Source organism: Periplaneta americana, chromosome 5 (assembly GCF_040183065.1).
Source record: "Periplaneta americana isolate PAMFEO1 chromosome 5, P.americana_PAMFEO1_priV1, whole genome shotgun sequence".
Classification (NCBI taxonomy): Eukaryota; Metazoa; Arthropoda; class Insecta; order Blattodea; family Blattidae; genus Periplaneta; species Periplaneta americana.
Genome location: NC_091121.1, coordinates 47,229,058 through 47,253,516, shown reverse-complemented (window position 1 = coordinate 47,253,516; position 24,459 = coordinate 47,229,058). Strand labels below are relative to the sequence as shown.

The 24,459-nt window shown below is 35.7% G+C and overlaps 1 protein-coding gene across 1 annotated transcript in view; it reads left to right on the top strand.

The window, feature by feature from the left end:
* LOC138699594 (uncharacterized) overlaps positions 1-23,645 on the top strand; it is a 48,737-nt gene extending 25,092 nt beyond the window's left edge. Inside the window, exons 4-5 of the mRNA XM_069825603.1 lie at positions 20,385-20,528; positions 23,089-23,645. Of these exons, the coding sequence (XP_069681704.1) occupies positions 20,385-20,528; positions 23,089-23,180 (236 nt within the window). The 3' untranslated portion in view covers positions 23,181-23,645. The remainder of the gene's footprint in view (positions 1-20,384; positions 20,529-23,088) is intronic.
* The last annotated feature ends 814 nt before the right edge of the window (positions 23,646-24,459 follow it).

Here is a 24,459-nt window from a genome sequence, read left to right as displayed (position 1 = left end):
TCTTGTGTGCCTCAGCACAACTTGTTAATAATTTAAATGTTTATAACATTTTCCATACTTGAATAATGTAGGTAAACAAATTATTGCAACACACAAAATGTTACTTCACAAATGGCGTCTGAATTTAATATAATAACAAAATATTGTTTTGTTCATTACTTTTTGAAATTCCATAAGTCATAACATTTTAACTAGTCTAGTAGCAAATTTAATATTATATAACTTACAACTTAATGACATACATCCGTAACTTCTTCACTCAAGATTTAACTTTCAGAAGCAACAATTTTTATTATTATATCTTAGTTTTTTTTTTTTTCAATTCTCGACTTGAAATATAACCGAAAATATGTTCGTCTTTGATATTTACATTTGGACCATTCAAACGGGTTGACAGTCCTATTAGATGATTCTGTACAATTCCAACCCACACGTTGATAGATAATCGTTGCTGGTGATCATATACGACGGGTGATAAATGGATTTTCGTGACTCCAGACATGGTTATTGTGCCTTTTGAAAATACCGTAGGGGAAGATCTGCCAATATCGGACACTTAAGCCTTTTCATGAATTGTGGAAAATTTAAGTAACTGATTGCAATAATAGTTCTGCAAAAGCGATCAATTGACTTTTACTCTCACAATCTCCATGAATTTAATGATCTACAGTTGACACAAATTACATGAACTATTAAAATTAAATAACCTTGATACTACAGTACAGCAAAAAATGGATCCCAGTGTCGAACATACAGTAAACCAGCCGTGGCGAGAACGTGACTCGCGAGACATTGTGGCTCGCAGTGATAGCTGTGCATTTCGCTTGCTTCTAACCTCCGCCAATCCGCACCCTCTCACTCACTGGAGTCAAACTCCGTTCCATTTGTATTTGTCTCTGACCTGCGAGTGGCATATGTCTCTCTCGAAACCATGTACGAAAGTTCCAAGTAGGATGGGAGGACGCATTTTTTTGCTGTCAGTATGATGAGAATATTAAATGTATGATTTGTTCACAAGTATTACGAGGAAAACGGTTGTATAACATAAAACGGCATTATACTACATGTTACTGATGAAACATTAAAAGGTTAAGTGTTATTGTTATCATCATCATCATCATCATCATCATTATCTCTGTACGTCGACCCTTTTTCAGCAGATGTACGAATAATGCGGCTAGCTCTTCAATTTGAACTCACTGATTTACTATGTGATGTCAAATGAAAGCTAGATGTAAGGACTTGACAAATGTTAACCTTTCAAATATTTGCCAAAAAATAAATATCCGAAGCTTCGGTCTTTCGCTTGCTCTGTTGAAGCCTTGTTCGCTACAACTTACGTTTGTGAAAAATTATTTTCAACAATGAAAATAGTAAAAACCAAATTTAGATCACGACTGACAGACAAATACCTTCGTGATCAACTACGACTGGCAGTAAGTGACATAATTCCTGATTTTGAAACTTTGCGCGGAGAGATTCTGAAGACAGTTAATTTTAGTTTGTGATATTGTTCATTTATTGTTCATCTCTTTCTTCGTTACACGTACTAAACATTAGTTTGTAGCCTTGCACTGTATAAAATTATATTTGAGTGCTTGACGTAAGGAAAATGAAAACTCCGTTAATAAGTCAGACAGTTGCTTCACTTCCCCTTCGGGTGTCCGCCTCCCTCCATAGGTGCTATGCACGTTGCAGGTTACACAATGGCTCGGCGCACAATTACATTTTCGCCACCGCTGCGGTAAACTATTTGTCATACAATGTAAAACAAATACAATCAATTAAAAAGAAGGAGTCATTAGCATGAGAGCATTTTGAATCGAAAGTGGACATTTTGATACCAAAACAATCTTTGCCACACTACTTCAAGATAGTGATTATGTGGAACAATTGTTGGCTTTACTGACAATGATCACATACAAAACAATCAATGTTATCTGAATCGGTACAGTCCAAATGCGCCCAATTTGCACAGAAAGTTCACAGTACCCAGGATTCATCACTTGCTTCCAAACAGAAGACGCATTCTGTTTTATCTTAAGTTAAAGTCGATAGTTCTCTTTTATGATTCCATTTGCTTTGTCAGATTTGCACTGTAGTAATTGAATTTCCTGATTTTAGTCCCTTAACAATGTCTCCTTTCAGGAACAGAGACATGAGCAGCAGCATCCCTGATAGTGATCCACTCTTCCATAACTTTCTGCAAAGAACATTTCATATTATTCCCTTCCCATTTGCCCCTCTTATTATTTTCCACGTCAGAACAAAGGACTTGAAAAAAGATATACTCGTACCCGTAGGCTATTAAATCTTGTCCAATGAAATTCTCTTGTCTGGTATTGGGGGAACAGATACTGGGTTGCTAGCGCGCTGACCTAAAATTTCTCGCTTCCATATCATAGTCACTCGCAAATTAATAGTACTCGTACATTATGCAACGAGCCTATAATGGTAGTAATTAAGATGCGAGTATGTCTGTTTATGAAACGAGCGCAAGCGAGTTTCATAATTTTCATACGAGCGTCTTAATTATCATCATAGGCAAGTTCCATACGACTTTTTATGCTCGGCCATATTTCTAACTTGAAATTATTCATAAGTATTCATATTATGGTTATGCAAGTGAGGAGCGGAACTGACCTGAATTGTGAGATGTGCGCAGACGCGAAAGTATTGATTTTTTCCGAAACGCGAATGTCATTGACCTTGATATAATCTAGAGAATAACATGAACATTAGGCTTGATATAACCTGGAAATTGATTTAGAATTGAAAAACGAGATGATAAATTGAATTTATTTGAATATTATTTACAATTAACGCTAATTATTATAGCAACAGAACATAACCTTCTACGACAGTATTGGATTTCCATCCTCCGTGATTTTTCGCTAGTTGTCTTTCGATTGCATATCCGAGAATAATCGATACTTGCGCTTTTATAATGGTACAATGGTGATTTCTCATTGGCTGAACAACTGAACTATAATGAATAGGTGTACTTTAATGAGGTGCATTAAAGGGCTACTAGGAGACCAGGTGTATAATTACTACATTTCGGCATGGTCGAGCATAAAATCAATTATATGGTACCTAGCCCTTTTAATATACAGTCTAATAACTACAGGCAATAAATGCTACGGTCACCTCAAGACTCAGTAGAAAGTGTAGAAAAAAGACATAGCACTTGGAAAACATACACCTCACACTGTAGAGGCCTAACACATGTCTCAACCTGTGAATGCAGTGAATCAACAAATACTCTGTAACGATACATAGTTTGTTTAGTTGGTTATTTAACGACGCTGTATCAACTATGAGCGTCGATGAAATTGGTGATAGCGAGATAGTATTCGGCGAGTTGAGGGCCTAGGATTCGCCATAGATTACCTGGCATTCACCTTACGGTTGGGGAAAACCTCGGAAAAACCCAACCAGGTAATCAGCCCAAGCGGGAATTGAACCCGCGCCCGATCGCAACTTCAAACCGGCAGGCAAGCGCATTAACCGATTGAGCCACGCCGGTGGCTACGATACATCGGACTCTGCGATACATCAGAGCAGTGTAATATACACTGCTCTGCGATGCATCAGAGTCTGCGATACATCAGAGTCCGTGGATATACCAGAGTAGCGCAATCATCGAGTCGGCCGCCATTGTTAGTCCTTTTCAACACGCTAGGGATAGGATTATTTAAAGTAAAACTCAGATATTTTTAATTTGAAGGGCAAAAACTTCTAAAGGATCTTCTTACATTATAGAACATTAGTCAGTCAACATATTAATGTAAAAAAACTTCATTTAATAATTATAACAGCATAAATACACATTTAAATGTTCAAGACACTCCTTCATAAACGTATCAGTTGTAGATATTACAGCAACAAGAACTTAATAAATTACAAGTAACAAATTAAAACAACAATGTTTCAAATAAAATAACAATAAATCCAAACATTTGCAACTACATTCCTCGTGCGAACTCTCCGGCTTCCGCATATAAGGGGACACTATAGGCCTACTGAAATTTCGCGAAGTTCATTAGTATTAAGAGTTCACAACAGCAAAATCCATAACTACCATACTTACGAAGCTAGATTCATCAAACTTTTATCATTGATATATCTGCTTAATAGTGACAAGTGTACAAAATTGCATCCGCCTACGACACGTGGTTTGCGTTTTATTAATTATTTTATTAAAATATTGAACCGCTTTATATAAAAAGGCGCTTGCACTACAATTGGCATTATTCTTACGTGATTTTTACTTATATGGATCCTTATATACGTGGAATCAAAGTTTACTATAGGGTTTGCTGTAAAATTAATCAGTAAATTACTAGAATTTTTATTATAAAAAATAAAAAATTAATACCCATAAAATTTCCTAGTAATTTACCCATTCGCTGTACAGAAAATTCCAATAGTAATGTTTGTTCCAATGTATATAAAGAATCATATAAGTGAATATTAATTTAAAATAATGTAAATTGTGACGCATGGGACTTTTTGTATAAGGCAATACAATATTAATCTATTAAGTTATTAATAAAATGTAAACCACTTATTATAGAGAGACGACATTTTGTACATGTGTTATTACTAAACAGATATACTACTGATAAACATTTTGTGAATTTAGCTTTAAAAATATGGAAGTTAGTAATTTCACTATAATGTCCTCAAGGATATAGCCTACTGACGTGAGGTTTTGTCATTTTTGGTCAAAAAATCGTTTCTTTGTTTTTATCTTTAAAAATTCATTTTTGGTCTAAAGATGTCCTCTGCCAATTTTCATGACCATACGACCGGTCTATCAGCTATTTAGGGTCACATTTTTAAAGGCTGCGGGCTCTGACTGTTAATTTAAATACTCCGTCCACGCCCTCCACTCTGAATTCTGCGACCATTTTGGAAATTACGCTCTATTTCATACATTATTTATTATATTAGATTTCCGATTGAGCCAGTGTAGCTTCTCGACATCTCGAAATATTTCTTCATAGAATCCAACAGATGTTAGGCCTACTTCAAAGGCTGCTTTCCTTTAAAAAACATTCATTTACAAAGGAGAGCACAACTCTTGTCTAAAGGAAAATTCCGCTTGTTGCTAGTAGCCATAACAACGTGTTTTCCATGCTTGGTTTCTGTTTTGATACAAGAAATATTTGCAAGTTTCTAACAGTTTTATTGTTAGTATTATAATAGTGTCTACAGTCTATAGTGATTTGTTAATAATATTTATCTATTATAGTGTTTTCATAAGTTTAAATAGTTCTTTTTGTCACCTTTGTTTACTAGTGTAGGTTAGGTGTGCACAGCTTGGTAGTGTATATAAGGGTAAGTTCTGTATATAATATGCTAGGTCTATATGTTTCAAAATGCCTAGAAAATAAAAAAGACAGAGACCTGTTTCATTATTATCATCATCCAAAACTTTGAAGTGAATTTTCTCCACTTTAATTTACTGTAAATTTTGCCTTGCTAAAATTTCTACTTTTTCTACAGATTTTGTACTACGTGCATGATTTTTTGTAGAGGTTTTTTTTTAATTTATTTATTTTATGTCGTTTTAGCTTAGGAAGTCATATCGCGAAAATACATAAACAATTCTTACAGGTTACATAGAGTTTACTGTATTACAATAATCATTAGAGGTTTTTGAATATGTTCTTAACAAAACTTACTATCAGGATTATACCTAACACTCATATTTTTTGTTGTTGCTCTTGTTTAGTCAAATGTCCGAAGACATGTTTGAATCTCATAAGTACCACCAATAAGGCATCACTCATGAGAAAACTAGACCAGGACATAATGGCGTAGGGTGGCCAGTTCCTTTTTCCCTCCAATGCATACTTCACCGATTAGCTACATATTCCACTAATCAGACTTCAGATGCATACCGGTGCAAACAATAATCGTTCTTCCTCTGACACATATCGTCAAGTGAGATGTACTGCCTGATAATATATATGCATATCAGCCAGAATATCAATAAAAGGTATTTTTAATACTATTTTTTTACGCTCGAGTTGAATTTTTTTTTCCTTTTTTTTTTTTTTACACTTCTAGTGCATTAAATATTTTTAATTATTTTTTTAGTAAAATAAAAGGAAAATTGTATAGTAAGTTTTGTTTCTGAAGGTCTGACAAGTAGGCTATGTAGACAAAAATTCTGGCCATAATAGTAGCAATTTTTGAAAACCTAAATTTACACAATTTAAAATAACAAATTAAAAGTACAAAATTTCAGAGATTTACCTAGAATAGTTTAGAAAATTGAAATTTCACATCAGCCTAACCTTAATAGGGTTTCTAGTTTCTACGGTCTCTGCATTTTCCAATCGAGCCAAACAATACAATCTTGTCTCAAGAATGAATTAAGAACTTCACAAATATATTATGTCATTCTTGCAAAATAGCAAATAGGATTAAATTCAGAAATGCTTGATTTGAAAGGGAGAAGATGGTAAAAATTTGGCTCTGATCCTAATAGGTACGTGATTTTCATTTGTTTTATGTAGAAGTATCATTGCTGAAACAACTTAAATTCTAGATTAGTTTTATAAAAATATTTTGGGGCTCAATTTTTGAAAAAATAAATATCAAAATACAGTCATTCATTAATCTCACAATGTATGCTCGCTTAGGTAGCGGATCGTTCCTTTTTATATTTATAGTCACTTCTTTCCTTTTTCCTTATTTCTTTCACCTTGTCACAGAGAAAACAAATGTGCGCTTTTTTCAGTTCTCTGTGAACAGTTCTGAACACAGCAGCATTACATTTTTTCGCACTTAAATTACATTCTTTCCCTATGCTACTGTATACTGCATAGCGCGCGCTGGACTAACAATGGCGGATTTGTCGGCATTTGCCGGCTCAAACGATTGCGGTACTCTGGATATCCACGGACTCTGCGATACACAGTTGCCGTCTACCATCTACCGGGCATAGCAAGAACTATGTAGGTGAAACTGGCCTCATCTGTGAACAATGCAAACTGTAGGAAGTTTGACAAGCGGGATAAACAGAACTGAACTCTGGATGTGAAATCATTTGACCCCATTGCCTGCACCCGCAGTAGGTGATAAGGGGTAATCGCCACACAGTATTCCTCGAAGCAAGGATTTCATAGACAAGTAAACCCGTCTGAATGGTCCGCGTTACACTTGCGTTTTGGGAAAAGAATAAATTCTTATTGTGATTGGCTACTCCATTGAGGGCGTGTGTGCCTGTATTACGTATGGTTGATACTGTAGGTATCCACAATCCAGTAGAAGTATTAGACACACCCCCTACGTATCTAGTAGCCAATGGCATTACCCAGTTTCTGAGCAACTGCATTTTCTCTTAAAGTTTTCATATATACGTGTATACTTGCCCCATACTAGCTATACCAATACATTAGACATCATCGTATTCATCATCATACACAATCTCGCCATCGCACTTGTAGAATAACCTGCCAGTGTCATCAGAGACTGCCGGAATTTAACAGTATTCAAAAACAATCTTATTAAGCATTTTCTTACTGCGTAGAGTGCAGTACAATAGACTGAGTATTCTAAGTTACTACAAATGTTTTAAAATTATTACTGTTTTGTTTCTCTTGATATTTGTACACTCAGTTACTTATTTTTAGATATTTAGTCACTTTCTTTATTCACTAATATACAGATTCTACCACAAGTTTAAGGACACCCCTTAGAGATGTTTCACTTTTGTCCTTATACTTACGTAAAATCCTCTGATGTTCATAAAGGGACCAAATGCCTGTGAAAAATGAAGTTTTTTTTTAATGCAAACCCAATCTCTTTATCTTTCAAACTGTGGATTATATAACAATTTTTATGTTATGAAAACTTGCTGAAAAATTACATTTTTCGTAGAAAAAATTAATTAGTATAGAATGGATGTATTTAGATCAATGAATTTTGAGATAGAGTGAGATATTATCACAATCTACTATATACAGTCACGAAGCTTGAGTTTTGAGGGAGCTAGAAACAATAGACTGTGACGGTACTATTTTGCATTGCCTGTAATGAGGCGATATTAGCGATCCTAGTGCTAAGCAACTATCTAATGTTTGCATATTTACTACGTATTGAGCTTCGCGAATGTATATACTAAACTGTGACATTATCTCAAGTGATTCTTCCATATCCCAATAATCTACCACTTTACGTCCACACTCTTGAATTTCGACCCATTTTCACTTTTTTTCAAGACAGAAATCTAACCTTTCCACACTTGTAGCAAACTCCACAACTGCTGTCCACACCTGTGGAGTAACGGTTAGCACGTCTAGCCGCGAAACCAGGTGGCCCGGGTTCGATTCCCGGTCGGGGCAAGTTACCTGGTTGAGGTTTTTTCCGGGGGTTTCCCTCAATCCAATATGAGCAAATGCTGGGTAACTTTCGGTGTTGGACCCCGGAATCATTTCACCGGCATTATCACCTTCATCTCATTCAGACGCTAAATAACCTAAGCTGTTGATAAAGCGTCGTAAAATAATCTACTACAAATCCACAACTGCTTAGGCCTACTAAAATGGAAGGAATAACCTGATTGACCAGTGACAACAACTCCAAATGTTATGATGTAAGTTGCAATGGCGGTACTGGATCAATTTGCTACGAATTTCAAACTCAAGAGAATTTTAGAAAATGACAATCTTTCCTAAAGAAAATAAAGAAAAAATTCTGGATTTTAATCCGTGAACGAGATGTAACAATTTGTTTAAACAAAAAGTAATACTTGCACAAGAAGCCTTTCTAAATCTATCTCAAAATTCATTGATCTAAGTACATTCATTCTGGAGTAATTAATTTTTATCCTACAAAAAATGTAATTTTTCAATAATTTTTCATAGCAGAAAACTTCATTTTTTCATTAAATCTCTATGTATAGTCCGGGTCAGCTTACTTCATACCCTAAGGGTGAAACCTAACTATTTTTTTCCCCATTACTACATATGCTAGTGGATTGTGGTGCTTTTCTAGTTTGCAGGTTGAATTTTCTTTTGCCAACTTCATTTCGAATTTCGATACTGATAAATACTACAAATAGTAGTGATTTTGTAACTGGTATGTTGGCAGCAGAGACAAATATCGATAATATTTGTCGGTACTGGAGTTCCATGATATTAAAATTGTACTAGATTTCTGAGCCGGTTACTGGAAGCTAGAGAAATTTGAACGTACTTATAATTAATTAATATCAGTATTAATATTAATACATAGTAGTTATTTTATGTGTTGCGTTGTGGTTATAATTCAAGACTATAGTCAGGTAAGTTTTCGGACTTAGTACTAATCATTTCAAGCGGTCAAACAAAATACATTTTTAGGTTAGGTCTCGTGAGTCAATTGTTCAGTCAAACCAATGAATTTCGTATTGCTAGACAAAATACTTGATATGATGATCTCTTTCTCGTATAGTTTGCCTAAGAAAATATGTTACAGATTATTGAATTATTTAGAATAACCTTCTAACATAAAGTATGGTAAGTAATAAGTCATTCAGTACGTAGGATCGTTTGATATCTGGTAACAGTTGGCAACACTGACTAGACGGCAATATTTACTGTTTAGGATCTGTTCTTATGTGACCCTCACTATAAACATCAAAGGGTTCATATAAGGACAGAACTGAAACATCACTTTTGAAGAGGTGTCCTTAAACCTATGGTAGAAACTGTATTAGGCAGTACTTACATTGCATTAGTACTTTTTGTGACCATTGTGACCCTATCTCTTTGCATTTGCGTTTTTTTTATTTATATTTGTAATAATGAGGGGCTGGGTGCAAGAAGGGCATTTTAGAGGATGTGCCCTCTTTGAGTAAAACGCTTTACTGTGTTCTCTGATCTGTTATGCATATGATCACCAAGTTGTAGTTCAATACTGTGATCATAGAGGTCAGGAGTACCCAAAATGTAAAGACGTGCATAGGCAACATTATTACGATTTGAATTTTCAACATCAATTTTCTCGAAACTTTCATTTGAGAGAAGTGCCTTTCTTGCACCCAACCCCTATTTATTTTTTTTATTTCTTACTATCCGTACCCGTGCGCTCCGCTGCACCCGTTAGAAATAAATATAAAGTAATTACATAATTAAAATAGGACATTTGATCCAGGGAACATTCGTGTTTGATAGAAGGATAAATCGTTTATTATGTTACTTAAATTGTATTAAAAAATTAAAATCATTTTGATCCAGAGACCACTCATTTGGTCATAAAAATTATTTTAGGAAATACAGGAAACGAATGCCTATCACGTTTTCTGTGCATAAGAAGCTATTTTAATATTACCTGTCCTCGATTCACTCAGACGTTACTGTAATAACATTATAGCATTATGTCCATCTAGAGAAACTACACTTTCCAATGGTGAATTAATAATTAATTATACAAATCGGTTAATTTATCTTCCGATATTACTTCATACAAACACAGAAACATTCTCTGTAGGCTACCGTATGTTTCATAGCTTTCGATTGTTGTTGTCCAAGGCCCCTTATAGACGAAGTCATTTGTTTTTTATTTCATTACACAGCCTTAGATTGCGTTGTTATTGTAATTTTGAAACTCATTTATCTCATTAAATATCAGTCCTATCAAAATGTTGCATGGAATAAAACTTATCGGAAATTATTTTTAAAGAAACTTTTGTTATGTAATATTTTTCACGAAAATTAATAATAAGGGAGATATTTCGATTTATTCAATTCAAGCCCCCTTATAACCCCCCTTTTAAATAAAATACTTTGGATGCCATATAGCCTAAATTCTAAGTTACAACGAACTTAATTTATATTCCAATTTTCATATAAATCGGTTCAGTCATTATCGCGTGGAAAGGTAACAAACATCCAGACAGACAGACAGACATACAAACAAAAATTTCAAAAAAGCGATTTTCGGTTTCAGGGCGGTTAATTATATATGTTAGGACCAATTATTTTTGGAAAATCGAAAATTACCAGAAAAATTTCGCTACAGATTCATTATTAGTATAGATTAATTATTCTCGCTTATTTTGTTTTTTTTTTTTTTTTGTATATGCCTATTTGTATTATGATGGTGTGGTAGAGAAGGCCTGATGGCCTTAACTCTAGCACATTAAATAAATAAATAATAAAAGATATAAAATCGCAAAATCTGTTCATTTTTTAAAATCTAATTAGACTTTTAAGATAATAAAATTCCAGTAATTTTATTATTTTTTGTTGATTGGACAGGCGTACATAAAATTTTTTTAGCTAGTGACGTGAGTCGCAGAGTAGGAAGTTACCTCTGGCTGTCATTCGGTGACAGCTTGGGTTAACACAATGTTGAGCTAATAGCTGCGATTGTTTCCAACAGCACAATCTTATCTACAGGGTACGTACTTCCATGACAGAATGACGTTACTGGCGGTGTCCTTCACAAACTGCAAAGATAACACAGTTGTGTGGTGAATAAACAAAGGAGTACATCTCATTTCTCAGGTCTCAGCTGACAGGAATACAAAATGGACGTGTAAGTGCAAATGAATTTGTCATTATAAACGAGCATTCATTGTGAAGTTAAAAAATACATTTTATGTACAAAACAATTCTCTTCGTTTACGGGGAAGAGGAAAGAACTTTTCTGATAAGTCACACCGTATGTCTAGTTATTTTGTGTTTCTCTTCAATCTATCCGATACAATTTATCATCCATTATCAATCAAACCTTATTTTACAAGAGGGTAGACCTAATAGGCCTAGCCTATATTAGGTTAGAGATCGATATACAGAAAGTCTCATAATTTAACCAAAAAAAAAAATTGCAGGGATTGTGGAGGAGAGTCAGACAAACATTTTGACATAAGGAACTTACGATCTATGGGCTCAAAATTCCACGCAATAGCATAAAAAGTATTAAGAACCAGCCTGCCACTGACTAAATTTCCATATGATGTGGTGAAAATGGATGATCACTTGTAGCACTGTTGCCAACATATCGCCCTACAATTTCGCTACAGCTCTCCAAAGTTTGTTTAAAAAAATCCCCAGAAATGTCGCTAAAAATTAAAATAAATATCACTAAATAAAAATTAAAAAAAAAACATACATATACGGAGAAAAATATAATTTCCTCGTTGTCATCATCTTCTGCGGATTCTGGTTGTATTGTTGACGGCTGTGATGTTGAGGTGGAAGATGTGGGAACAGCTGATTGTGAATACACTGCACTTGATCCAATCACTGACACTACACTTCCTTGCACATTGTAAGTGTGGAAATTTCCACCTAAGCGTTTGACCACAATTGAGGCGGTAGCCGGAAAAATGGGCCCATAAGCAAAAGTCATGTTTCGAGAAAACAAAGATTGAAAGATTTATTTTTAGGTAATTGCACTTTTATCAAAATAACAATTTGCATACTGTTACGATAATATTTGTCTACAAGTTTTTGTTAAATAATACATTCCGACTTTAATTGTGCTTTGTTGGAACATTTTTCCAGAGAACAAGCTTATTTTAGCAAAATGCTTTCAATATGATTATATTTTAGCAGACATTAAACGTCAGCATTGAACAGCGCACATTACAGATGTTTACAAGTTCATAATCATTTTAATAAAATTATATTTCTTAAATATATCTCATAGTTACGTCATAAATTGTACCGAATACGTCAAAATAAAGAATATCTGTCGGGTACAGAATACAGATTACAAGTTATTTAGTATTAATGTAGAATTGATCCACACTCACTTCAAAGTTATTTTCAGAGTGCAGTTTACACTTCAGTGCACATCCTGGATGGATTCACACTCACTTTGAGGATCATCTTCACTGATGTTTGCTGAATTCCACAACAACGCAAGTGTGCATGGGTTCATTCAATTAGCTACCCTGCCCTTTCTTTACAAGATATTGAAACGAAACAACGTAAGCAAATAGATTTTAAAACGGAGAATGGAATTAAACATTCTCCCGAAAAAGGACCAATAGACCTATGGGCCCATTTTCCGGCTACCGCCTCAATTCTTTTTTTCTGTGTAATCTAACGCTTTTTAAATATATATTAAAACCAGCACAAACTACAGTCTCATTTGCTTCACACGAACTGTAGGCACAAAATTCCAAAACTCAACTGCCTGGGGTCGGTTCGGAGTGGAAAATCTCCGCGTTTCGGGGAAGAACCAAGATTATATTAGCTGGAGATCGCGACTAGTCACGTGTCAATCAAAGTTGCCACCGTTTATGGGTGTTTGAGCAGTAGCATTGAGAGAGACATCTAACCCGTGAGAATCACTGATTCAGCATCTTTCACCCCTGATCACTGATAATCGTACATTATGCAACGAGCCTATAATGATAGTAATTAAGACGCAAGTATGTTTGTTTATGAAACGAGCGCAAGCGAGTTTCATAATTTTCATACGAGCGTCTTAATTACCATTATAGGCAAGTCTCATACGACTTTTTATGCTCGACCATATTTCTAACTTGAAATTATTCAGAAATATTCATTTTATTCGTATCTGACAGAAGATCGGAAGTGACCTTGTTCATAGCTCGAAATTGTGAGATGTGCGCAGACGCGAAAGTAGTGATTTTTTCCGAGGAACAATAATGTCATTGACCTTGATGTAATGCAGAGAATGTATAACCTGGAAATTGATTTAGAATTGAAAAACGAGATGACAAATTGAATTTATTTGAATATTATTTACAATTAACGCTAATTATTATAGTAACAGAACATAACCTTCTGCGACAGCATTGGATTTCCAGCCTCCGTGACGTTTCCCTCGTCTTTCGATTGCATATCCGAGAATAATCGAAAACCTGAACTTTAATGAATAGGTGTACTTTAATGACATGCATTAAAGGACTGCTACCAGGTGTATAATTACTACATTTCTGCATGGTCGAGCATAAAAAATACATGAGATCAGGGCTTTCACGTATGAATCATTAGACTACTCAGTCATGCACCCATGCATCTTCTAAAACTAAGAAGTACATGACTTCAGTTGAATGTTTTAATTTAAAAGAAAGAAAAAATTGGAAGGATATCAAAATCAGCAGAAAAGTCGCTAATCGTATTTTACAAAATTTGTCGTCGAGACTGATTCAAAATTCTCTATATTTAGCGACTTATCGCTAAATGTGGCAACACTGATTTGTAGCGAATAAGATCACGGCCACACTGAGTGTCACGAGATTCATACCATCGTTCTGGTAGGAAGTTCAAACAAGTGTCTTGTGGATAACGTGAACGTAAACACGAACAAGCGTATACACGATTAGCATATTATTTGCATCTCTTATTATAGACCCATACTCTCCATTTGTAAACCCAAACAAAAATAAAACATTCGAGTCAACACAGCTGCAGTTTCTTCTCCAAAACTGGATGCCGTACCGACATTCTACGTGCCGGTGTGTACATGATATTGCGCAGAAGAATTTTTTCTGCATAGTCAATAGCATAGAGCAGGGACGGGAAACAGCCACTTTCAGAGAGCTTACAAGCAAACATTCTGATAGGGGCAGATAAAAAAGTTAATTTTTTTTCTTTCACCATGTTAATAATGTCAAAAGAACTGCTTATACAAATTTTGGCCACTCGACCGCAATTACGAGGCCGTCCAGAAAGTGATTTTCCTTGAGATCGTTTACAGAAAAAAGCACAGTTGTATGAAAAGATTTACTGAAACAGATACAACAATTGTTTTGCTATTTGTCAACATACAAGCAAACATTCTGATAGGGGCAGATAAAAAAGTTATTTTTTTTTCTTCCACCATGTTAATAATGTCAAAAGAACTGCTTATACAAATTTTGGCTACTCGACCGCAATTACGAGGCCGTCCAGAAAGTGATTTTCCTTGGAATCGTTTACAGAAAAAAGCACAGTTGCATGAAAAGATTTACTGAAACAGATACAACAATTGTTTTGCTATTTGTCAACATACAAGCAAACATTCTAATAGGGGCAGATAAAACAGTTATTTTTTTTCTTTCACCATGTTAATAATGTCAAAAGAACTGCTTATACAAATTTTGGCCACTCGACCGCAATTACAAGGCTGTCCAGAAAGTGATTTTCCTTGGGGTCGTTTACAGAAAAAACCACGATTGCATGAAAAGATTTAATGAAACAGATACAACAATTGTTTTGCTATTTGTCAACATACAAGCAAACATTCTGATAGGGGCAGATAAAAAAGTTATTTTTTTCTTTCTTTCGCCATGTTAATTATGTCAAAAGAAGTGCTTATACAAATTTTGGCCACTCGACCGCAATTACAAGGCCGTCCAGAAAGTGGTTTTCCTTGGGGTCGTTTACAGAAAAAACCACGATTGCATGAAAAGATTTAATGAAACAGATACAACAATTGTTTTGCTATTTGTCAACATACAAGCAAACATTCTGATAGGGGCAGATAAAAAAGTTATTTTTTTCTTTCTTTCGCCATGTTAATTATGTCAAAAGAAGTGCTTATACAAATTTTGGCCACTCGACCGCAATTACAAGGCCGTCCAGAAAGTGATTTTCCTTAGGGTCGTTTACAGAAAAAACCACGATTGCATGAAAAGATTGAATGAAACAGATACAACAATTGTTTTGCTATTTGTCAACATACAAGCAAACATTCTGATAGGGGCAGATAAAAAAAGTTATTTTTTTCTTTCTTTCACCATGTTAATAATGTCAAAAGAAGTGCTTATACAAATTTTGGCCACTCGACCGCAATTACAAGGCTGTCCAGAAAGTGATTTTCCTTGGGGTCGTTTACAGAAAAAAACACAATTGCATGAAAAGATTTATTGAAAGAGATACAACAATTGTTTTGCTATTTGTCAACAAATCCCCCTCTGGAATTGAGACATTTGTCATAGTATGGGATCGATTTTTATACCCTTGTGTCATAGAAGTCAGCCGCCTGGGATCGCAACCAGCGTTTCACAGCCGTCTTTACTTCTCTGTCGATCCCATGATATGCCAAATGTCTCAATTCCGGTGGGGAATATGTTGAAAAATAGCTCAACAATTGCTGTGCTGTTTCAATAAATTTTTCCAATGAAACTGTGTTTTCTTTCTGTTAACAGCCCCTTGCGAATTTATTTTTACGTCCCTCGTAATTGCGGTCGAGTGGCCAAAATTTGTATAAGCATTTGTTTTGACATTATTAACATGGTGAAAGAAAAAAGTTAACTTTTTTAACTGCCCCTATCAGAATGTTTGCTTGTTAGCTTCTCCCGCTACAGTTGCTGTTGTACGTAGATACTCATACTAACTGCTCTATTTACAATATGAGTCTCCCACCCCTGGCATAGAGCACAGATGTCAGAATGGGTTACTTTCGCTCGTTTTTTTCACTTGGTTACATAACAACACTATATCAACTACTAAGTTACTTAGCGTCGATATGATTGGTGGTAGCGAGATGGTATTTAGCGAGATGAGGCCGAAGATTTGCCACAGATTACCTGACATTCAACTTACGGCTGGTAAAACCTCGGAAAAACCCAACCATGTAATCAGCCCGAGCAGGAATCGAATCCATGCCTAAGCGCAACTCCGTATCAGTAGGCAAGTGCCTCAGGTGACTGAGCTACGCCGCGGCGTCGTCGTCCGTTAAAGTAGATTATAAGCGGGTAGTTCTAATTCATTGACAATGCGAAACACGTGATGCGAGGTAGAAGTATTTGTTCTGCGAAGAACTGCTATATCAAGTACACTTATTTCTTCTTCTACATGTCAAGGCTGACTCATTGCTGTTTCGTTCTAAGGCTAAATATCTCGTCCTTGGTTCACTCCTGGGTTTAACCTCAGTCCAAACTTTTGAGCCCATAGATAGATAGAGTTTAGGTCGTCAGTCATCGTGGTCACTGCGTCAGTTAGTTCATCAGGACGAAAGTGTATATAAATCTGTAAATTGTCAGCAAACAAGTGTTATCTGCAGTGCTGTACGGTGTTTGTCACGTCGTTAACATATATCACAAATAGTAGACGACCTAGCACCGAACCTTGAGGAACTCCAGACTTCGTGATGCGCCATTCAGAACAGAAATCACCAACTAATGTACACTGCTGGCGGTCACGAAGGTAGGATTGAAACCAAGCCACAGCATTATTCGACAGATTCAAGTTTTTTTCAAATTACACAAAAGGAGTCAATATCAACAGTATCAAAGGCCTTGCTGAAGTCAAGTAAAGTCAACAAAGTCAGTTTACTGTCATCCGAAGCTTCACGTAGGTATATCTTCATTGACTCTCAATAACGCAGTTGTGGTGTTGTGGCCAGTCCTAAATCCTGATTGGTAATCGTCGAGCAAGTCGTTATGATTTAAATATGTTGTCAGTTGCTTGTGTACAATACGTTCCAGTACTTTTGATAATGCTGTTAGGATGATAATAGGTCTACAGTCGTCCGGAGGAGATGGATTTTTATTTTTGGGGAGAGGACGATAAGGGCTTTTTTTGTAGAGGCTTGGAAAATTAGCAGTAATAAGTGAAGAGCTACATTATTATTATTATTATTATTATTATTATTATTATCATCATCATCATTATAATTACCACTAGTGTTACCATTACTCCTCCTACTATCCTAAATATTAACACTGAAAAATCATGAATAAAACTTACATTCTCTCTTTTTTCAGATTTGAATATTTTGGCATGATTTTCGGGCTGTTCGTGCTCATCGCTATCATATTTTACTGTTGTAGAGCTATGCACGTATACAAGAGAAGAACCGATCCGCAGTGTGAGTAATATAGCAGGAATCTGCTCATGTATTTAATTTTTAAGTAATCTCCTTTTTCCTTCAATTTACGACCATTGTTTCGCATTTATACACTATCTCAATTAATCAGTTTATTCATTCGATTCCTTAATCAATTTCTTCCTCCTATATTCACCCGTATAATTTGTACCTATAATTGTGAAACACCCGGTATATAGCTAATTTTTAATCCAGTTAAACTCCTGTAAGCAAGCATCTTCGTTCAGTGGTAGAGATCTGGCTATCTATCTCAGTGATGTCAAAGCAAGAGCATTTTTCTGACCTTGACGTCGTGCGCGGACATCAAGTGCTAAGTATGGAAAGAGGAAGGGTTGTATATATGAATAAGCAGCCTGTTGGGTTAAGAAAACAGTGGTGCACAAACTTCAGACTGAACGAGAAATTTTATGTCGTTATTTTTATATGGCTTGTTTCTGTTTGATATTATCTATATTGCCTGTAAAACAAAAGTACTAATACCAATTTCTTAATATTGCAGTTGTGTTTCAAATGTTAATAACATAATAAAGAGTTAAGAAGGAATATTCACATAAATTCCATAGTAGTACAACTATACTGTACTAAATGGGTGAAACACATCATTCATAAAGAAAGTGATATCCCAAAAAAGAGATGGGATTGATATTGATGGTATCTTTAGCCTTATAAAAGTAATCAATAAAACAATGAAAACAATATTACAGTACAAAGCAAAGTTACCTAGGTGTTGTAATATGTTTTAAGTGTAACTAATGTTCCATAACAAAACTCTTATCGCATTATGCTTTCAAGGTGATATTGGTGAGCAACTTCCTATCATCACAATATTAAATTATTTTCTCGAAATGTGCTGAAGCCATAGAGCTGACATTTTTACAACACATGGGCACGTAGCTTTTGCTTATGATGTAACAGCAGTTGCGTTGTTAATTAATTTCCTTACAAACAATTTCCATGCGAATATGTTCAAAATGTTCAATACCGGTACACTATCTTCAGTAATACGTATTTACGGTATATTAGATTTACGAAAACATTCTATAAGGCTACTAAATAAATAAGCATATATCTGAAAATTTCACTTTTATATTTTAAAAGAGTTGAGAAAATATTTCTTTTGAATAAAAAAAATCAAACTTGTGAAAAATGAGCATTAAAATTAAAACTTATATTCTTATAATGCACTTATACTTCTCAGACAAATCTAAAAATTAATATGGATACAGTTTTAATAAGTTCTCTTCCCTTTATCCATTGAATCAGTGCTGGCCATATCTGAATATAGCTCGACCAAGCGGTATATACTATCTCTTTCGTCTGTCTCTCTTCTTTCCGCTGTAAAGGACTCAGGCTCTCCTGAGCTCTAAAGCCTCGTTCACACTTTTCAAGTAACTTGAATTCAAGTCACGTGATTTCAAGTAACCTGAATTCAAGTCTCAGTTCAGACATATTCAAGTTATTTTGTTTTCAAATAGGATAAAATGGCGTCGATGGATGTTGTGCAATTAGGAATGTCTATAGTAGCAAACCTCCGTACCAGGGAAATGATAAATATATTGAAGAAATGGAAGACGCGTTGTTCAGTATTGGTTAGGAATTAGCTTAGTAAGAGAAATACACGACCATTGACCATTACAAATAGAATAAGTGAAATCTTCAATCAGATTTGATACCGGTAATTCTTATTGCAAATGTAATAAAATATTAGCAAGTCTGATTTACCATAATTGAAAATGATTATCTCGAAGCTGTTACAGTTTCCAAAAAAAATCTATCAACCACACTGAATCATGCCAGTTTCGGCGATAAATGTCATCCCTTCAAGCAACGCTCTTCTTTTCTTAATCTCTCTTCCTCACTTCTTCTCTATCTACAGTTTAATGATTTTTATTATTGCCTTTCACAGGCTATCTCATGTGTCCACGTTAAAATCTCTGCTGTTCAGTTCTACAATGTACTCCTTAGCAGCTTCCTCTGCATTTTTATTACGAAACTTTGCAGTTTCTATAGTCCTCAGGCCTTCGTGAATTTTATACAACTTCAGAAACTCAAATACTTGGTCATTATTTCACTTACTGCTGTTTCCTATTGTTTTTACATTCCCAGTAGAACTGAAAAACAATCAGCTGTTAATTTAATGCTCTTAAAACAGTTGTTAATTTGAATTCCCGCGCTTTTCTCCTTGAATTCAAGTTATCAAGTGGCGTTCACACTTTTCAAGTGTCCTTTCAAGTTAAGTAAAAAGTAGAAAGGAATCCAACTTCACTTGAAACTTGAATTCAAGCCGTTAATTGATTTCAAGTCAACTTGAAACATAGTTCACACTTTTCAAGTTCGTCTTTCAAGTGACTTGAATTCAAGTTACTTGAAAAGTGTGAACGAGGCTTAAAGCGCGCGCTTGTTCCTATGGGCATCAATTGACATGACTGGCTATCTGGTCAATTTCCCCATTTAGATAACTCAGACGCACTACATATTTCCTGGTACTGGAAGCGTTATGTCTAAAACGCTGGAGGTAGTAAGTCCAAATACTCTGCGTAAAACCCAAAATTCTTCTTCTGTACCGGGTGTCTGTTTCTTCCTTCCAGATCGTGGTGCTGTCGTGGTGATCGCCGGTGCCAATGGAGCGAATCAGCAGAATCTACATACAACAGAGCCCTATCCAACACAGCTCTATGTGGTAGGGTTGTCGGCGCCTCCCGGATATACGCCTTACGACAACAGCTCCAACAGTTAGTAAAACTTGAAAACTTTTCCTATATCTGAGTCTCCGTCAATTGATACAGATCTAATCGTCCCCATTCAAACATAGTCTTTAATGAACATTTACAACGATACATTCACAACCAAATGACCTGAAGGAAAGAGACCAGACAATGCATCAACTAAGTACTACAAACGACATGTGAAACGAGTGAGAGATAATCTTCTTCAAATACTCAACAAACTCAGACGTAAAAAAAGCTATAAACGGATAAGTACTAAAGCTGAAGGAGCTGACTGTATCAGCGTTGTTCTACTGCGTAGAATCATAGACCTAATACTTCAACTGTGACTTACTTACTTACTTACTTACTTATTTACTTACTGGCTTTTAAGGAACCCGGAGGTTCATTGCCGCCCTCACATAAGCCCGCAATTGGTCCCTATCCTGAGCAAGATTAATCCATTCTCTATCATCATAACCCACCTCCCTCGATTCCATTTTAATATTATCTTCCCATCTACGTTTCGGCCTCCCCAAAGGTCTTTTTCCTTCCGGCCTCCTAACTAACACTCTATATGCATTTCTGGATTCGCCCGTACGTGTTACATGCCTTGCCCATCTCAAACGTCTGGATTTAATGTTCCTAATTATGTCAGGTGAAGAATACAAAGCGTACAGTTCTGTGTTGTGTAACTTTTTCCATTCTCCTCTTAGCCCCAAATATTTTCCTAAGCACCTTATTCTCAAACACCCTTAACCTATGTTCCTCTCTCAAAGTGAGAGTCCAAGTTTCACAACCATACAGAACAACCGGTAATATAACTGTTTTATAAAATCTAACTTTCAGATTTTTCGACTGCAGACTGGATGATAAAAGTTTCTCAACCGAATAATAACAGGCATTTCCCATATTTATTCTGTGTTTAATTTTCTCTCGAGTATCATTTATATTTTTTACTGTTGCTCCCAGATATTTGAACTTCTCCACCTCTTCAAAGGATAAATTTCCCATTTTTATATTTCCATTTCGTACGATATTCTCGTCACGAGACATAATCATATACATTGTCTTTTCGGGATTTACTTCCAAACCTATCTCTTTACTTGCTTCCAGTAAAATTCCCGTGTTTTCCCTAATCGTTTGTGGATTTTCTCCTAACATATTCACGACTTCAACTGTGACACGTGTTTTAATTCCCGGCTTACGACTACATATCCGACCCTCTGGAAGGAATGCTATGTACGCGCCCTGAATAAAACTAATAATCCTTAAACCCTAAATATTATCGACCTATAAGCATCTTGCCCATGCTGTCTAACGCATGGAACGCACTGTTCACAATTGACTGACTTCATGAATGATCGCAATTTATTGAAGAATATCAGGGAGTCTTCGGAAGTGGATATAGCACGAATATAACATTACTTAAAGTCACGGAAGATATACGGGAAGACTATGACAACCAGTTATTGACCATTGTGATACTTCTTCACTTCAGCGAAGCCCATGACTCAATAGACCTAGACCAGTTACTATGCAACCTCCGAGCCTTAAACCTATCAGATAATTTTCTTTCGTGGTTTATTTCCTAACTTCACGTACACCAGCAGTGTGTGCGGGTTCTGCGATCATTCTGGCGTGTAGATGTTTCATTATGTAGTGGCAGCTCTCTCTCATGTCCTTGTTGCTGTGGGGCGTTTGTTGTTTCTCAAAATCGGTTGAGATAGAGATGGGTTGTGCATAATCGTGTGAGGATAAAAGTTTACTTCCACTTGTTTTATCGTACTACAATATTGGGAAAGTAGTATTTATCTTTGTGTGAATAGGATTTTTATCACACTCTGATTGTACCAGGCTATATTTGCTTATATTTGCGCTGCATGTGTCACTCAATACGACGCTTACTCCCAAACAACCGACTGTCAACTGAAGTGTTAGATCTATACCGTGAGTAAAGGTGTACCACAGGGTTTGGTTCTTGGACCGCTTATTTTACGACCTACATAAACGACATAGCACCATCTATTGGACACTGTACATATATCCTGTTTGCTGATTAATTATAAACATATATCTCTGCACCTAAACCGGCTCAAAATGACGCAATAAATGAACTTAACAATTACCTAAAATCAATTATTTTATGGACGGGAAACTTTAGACAGAACTCAGAGAAAATACGGACAATTTTAATGGAACATCAACGACTGTTAAGTAAATTGAACATATGTAACCATATACCTACTATTAAAATAAACGGTCCACACCTGTGGAGTAACGGTCAGCGCGTCTGGCCGCGAAACCAGGTGGCTCGGGTTCGAATCCCGGTCGGGGCAAGTTACCTGGTTGAGGTTCTTTCCGGGGTTTTCCCTCAACCCAATACGAGCAAATGCTGGGTAACTTTCGGTGCTGGACCCCGGACTCATTTCACCGGCATTATCACCTTCATATCATTTAGACGCTAAATAACCTAGATGTTGATACAGCGTCGTAAAATAACCCAATAAAAATAATAAATTAATTAATTAAAATAAACACATGTTCTCTATTGTTACACGAAATAATAGTGTTTTGTTTCTTGCAGATTTGTCAAACGATCTACCCCCACCGTACTCTGTGGCAGTATCGCAACAAGTGGCGACCACAACAGTTCATCAAACAAACGTCGCGAAATAACTACAGGGTGTTCTTCATTACTACTACTCTAGACTCTCAATATGGCAGTGATTATTAATCGTATAACGCGATAAGCTAAAAAAGTGATTGCTGAAATCGTAAGTCAGTAGTTTGTAGTAGTGCAAAATGAAGAAAATTTATTTCTAATTTTCATATCAATTTGTAGATCATAGGTCTACTATAGTGAGACAACTCTACTGTGAATAATACTCAGGTTTTAGCTTTCGTTTACCGATATTGCTCGGTTAAGAAAGGCATATGGACGTGGATATTTAAACAACGTCTGCAACTATTTTGGAAATTTAGTAGTCAAGTAACTATACAGTATTAATTAAATACCGTACAAGAGGCGATATAGGAGGTAAAAATATTTAAAATTAAGCTAAGAACTTGTCTTTGTAAATCTTCATTCTAAGTTTCACTCTAAATGTGCAAATGAAATGAACCACGCCTTCTGAAATTGAATCCATGGTATTATTTGTATCCATTTTATTCAGTTCTTAACGACGCTGTATCAACTACTAGTTATCTAGAGTAGGTAAAATTGCTGATGGCGAGATGAGACTGATGATTCGCCATGGGATAACTCGACATTCGTGTGACAGCTGGGGAAAAGTTTCGGAGAAAATTCAACCAGGTAACCACCCCAAACGGGAATCGAACTGTCGCCCGAACACACCTCCAGATCAGTAGGCCCGTACGCCTGAGCTACGCTGGAGACCGTCATACTATAAGTGATGAATTAGAAGTTACGTAAACAGAAAAGGCATTGAGTGGCCTTCCAGCTATATTACAGAATCATTACAGGAGAAGGAAACAGTGTGTATTTCACTGTAGTAAAAACACATTAACAATACGCATGCGCTGAAGATTAGCAGGTAAAATGCTGTCCATGTTATAGAATTTTTCAATTTTGTATATGATTTCGCTCAAATAACAGATCTAAACCAAGCTCATCAGGTTGATCAGGAAAAGGGGGTCATTTATGAACCTTGTATTCCCTACCTTAGTGCCAAGTATAACATCCCTCTCTTCAATTGGTCAGTGACAGGTTTATTTTTTTGGTGCTCGGAGTTCTTTACCAAAATTTACATATAATTTTTTAAAACAATTATCAATATCATCTTTTGAAATTCAAAAAATCATCTCGCAAATTCTCAAAGATTCCCTGCAGATTATACAATTTCATTTATACCACTCAGAAGGCCTTAATTAAGGATATGCTAATTATAAATAAAATCTTTTATTTATAAGTATAATTTTATAGTCATCTTCTAAG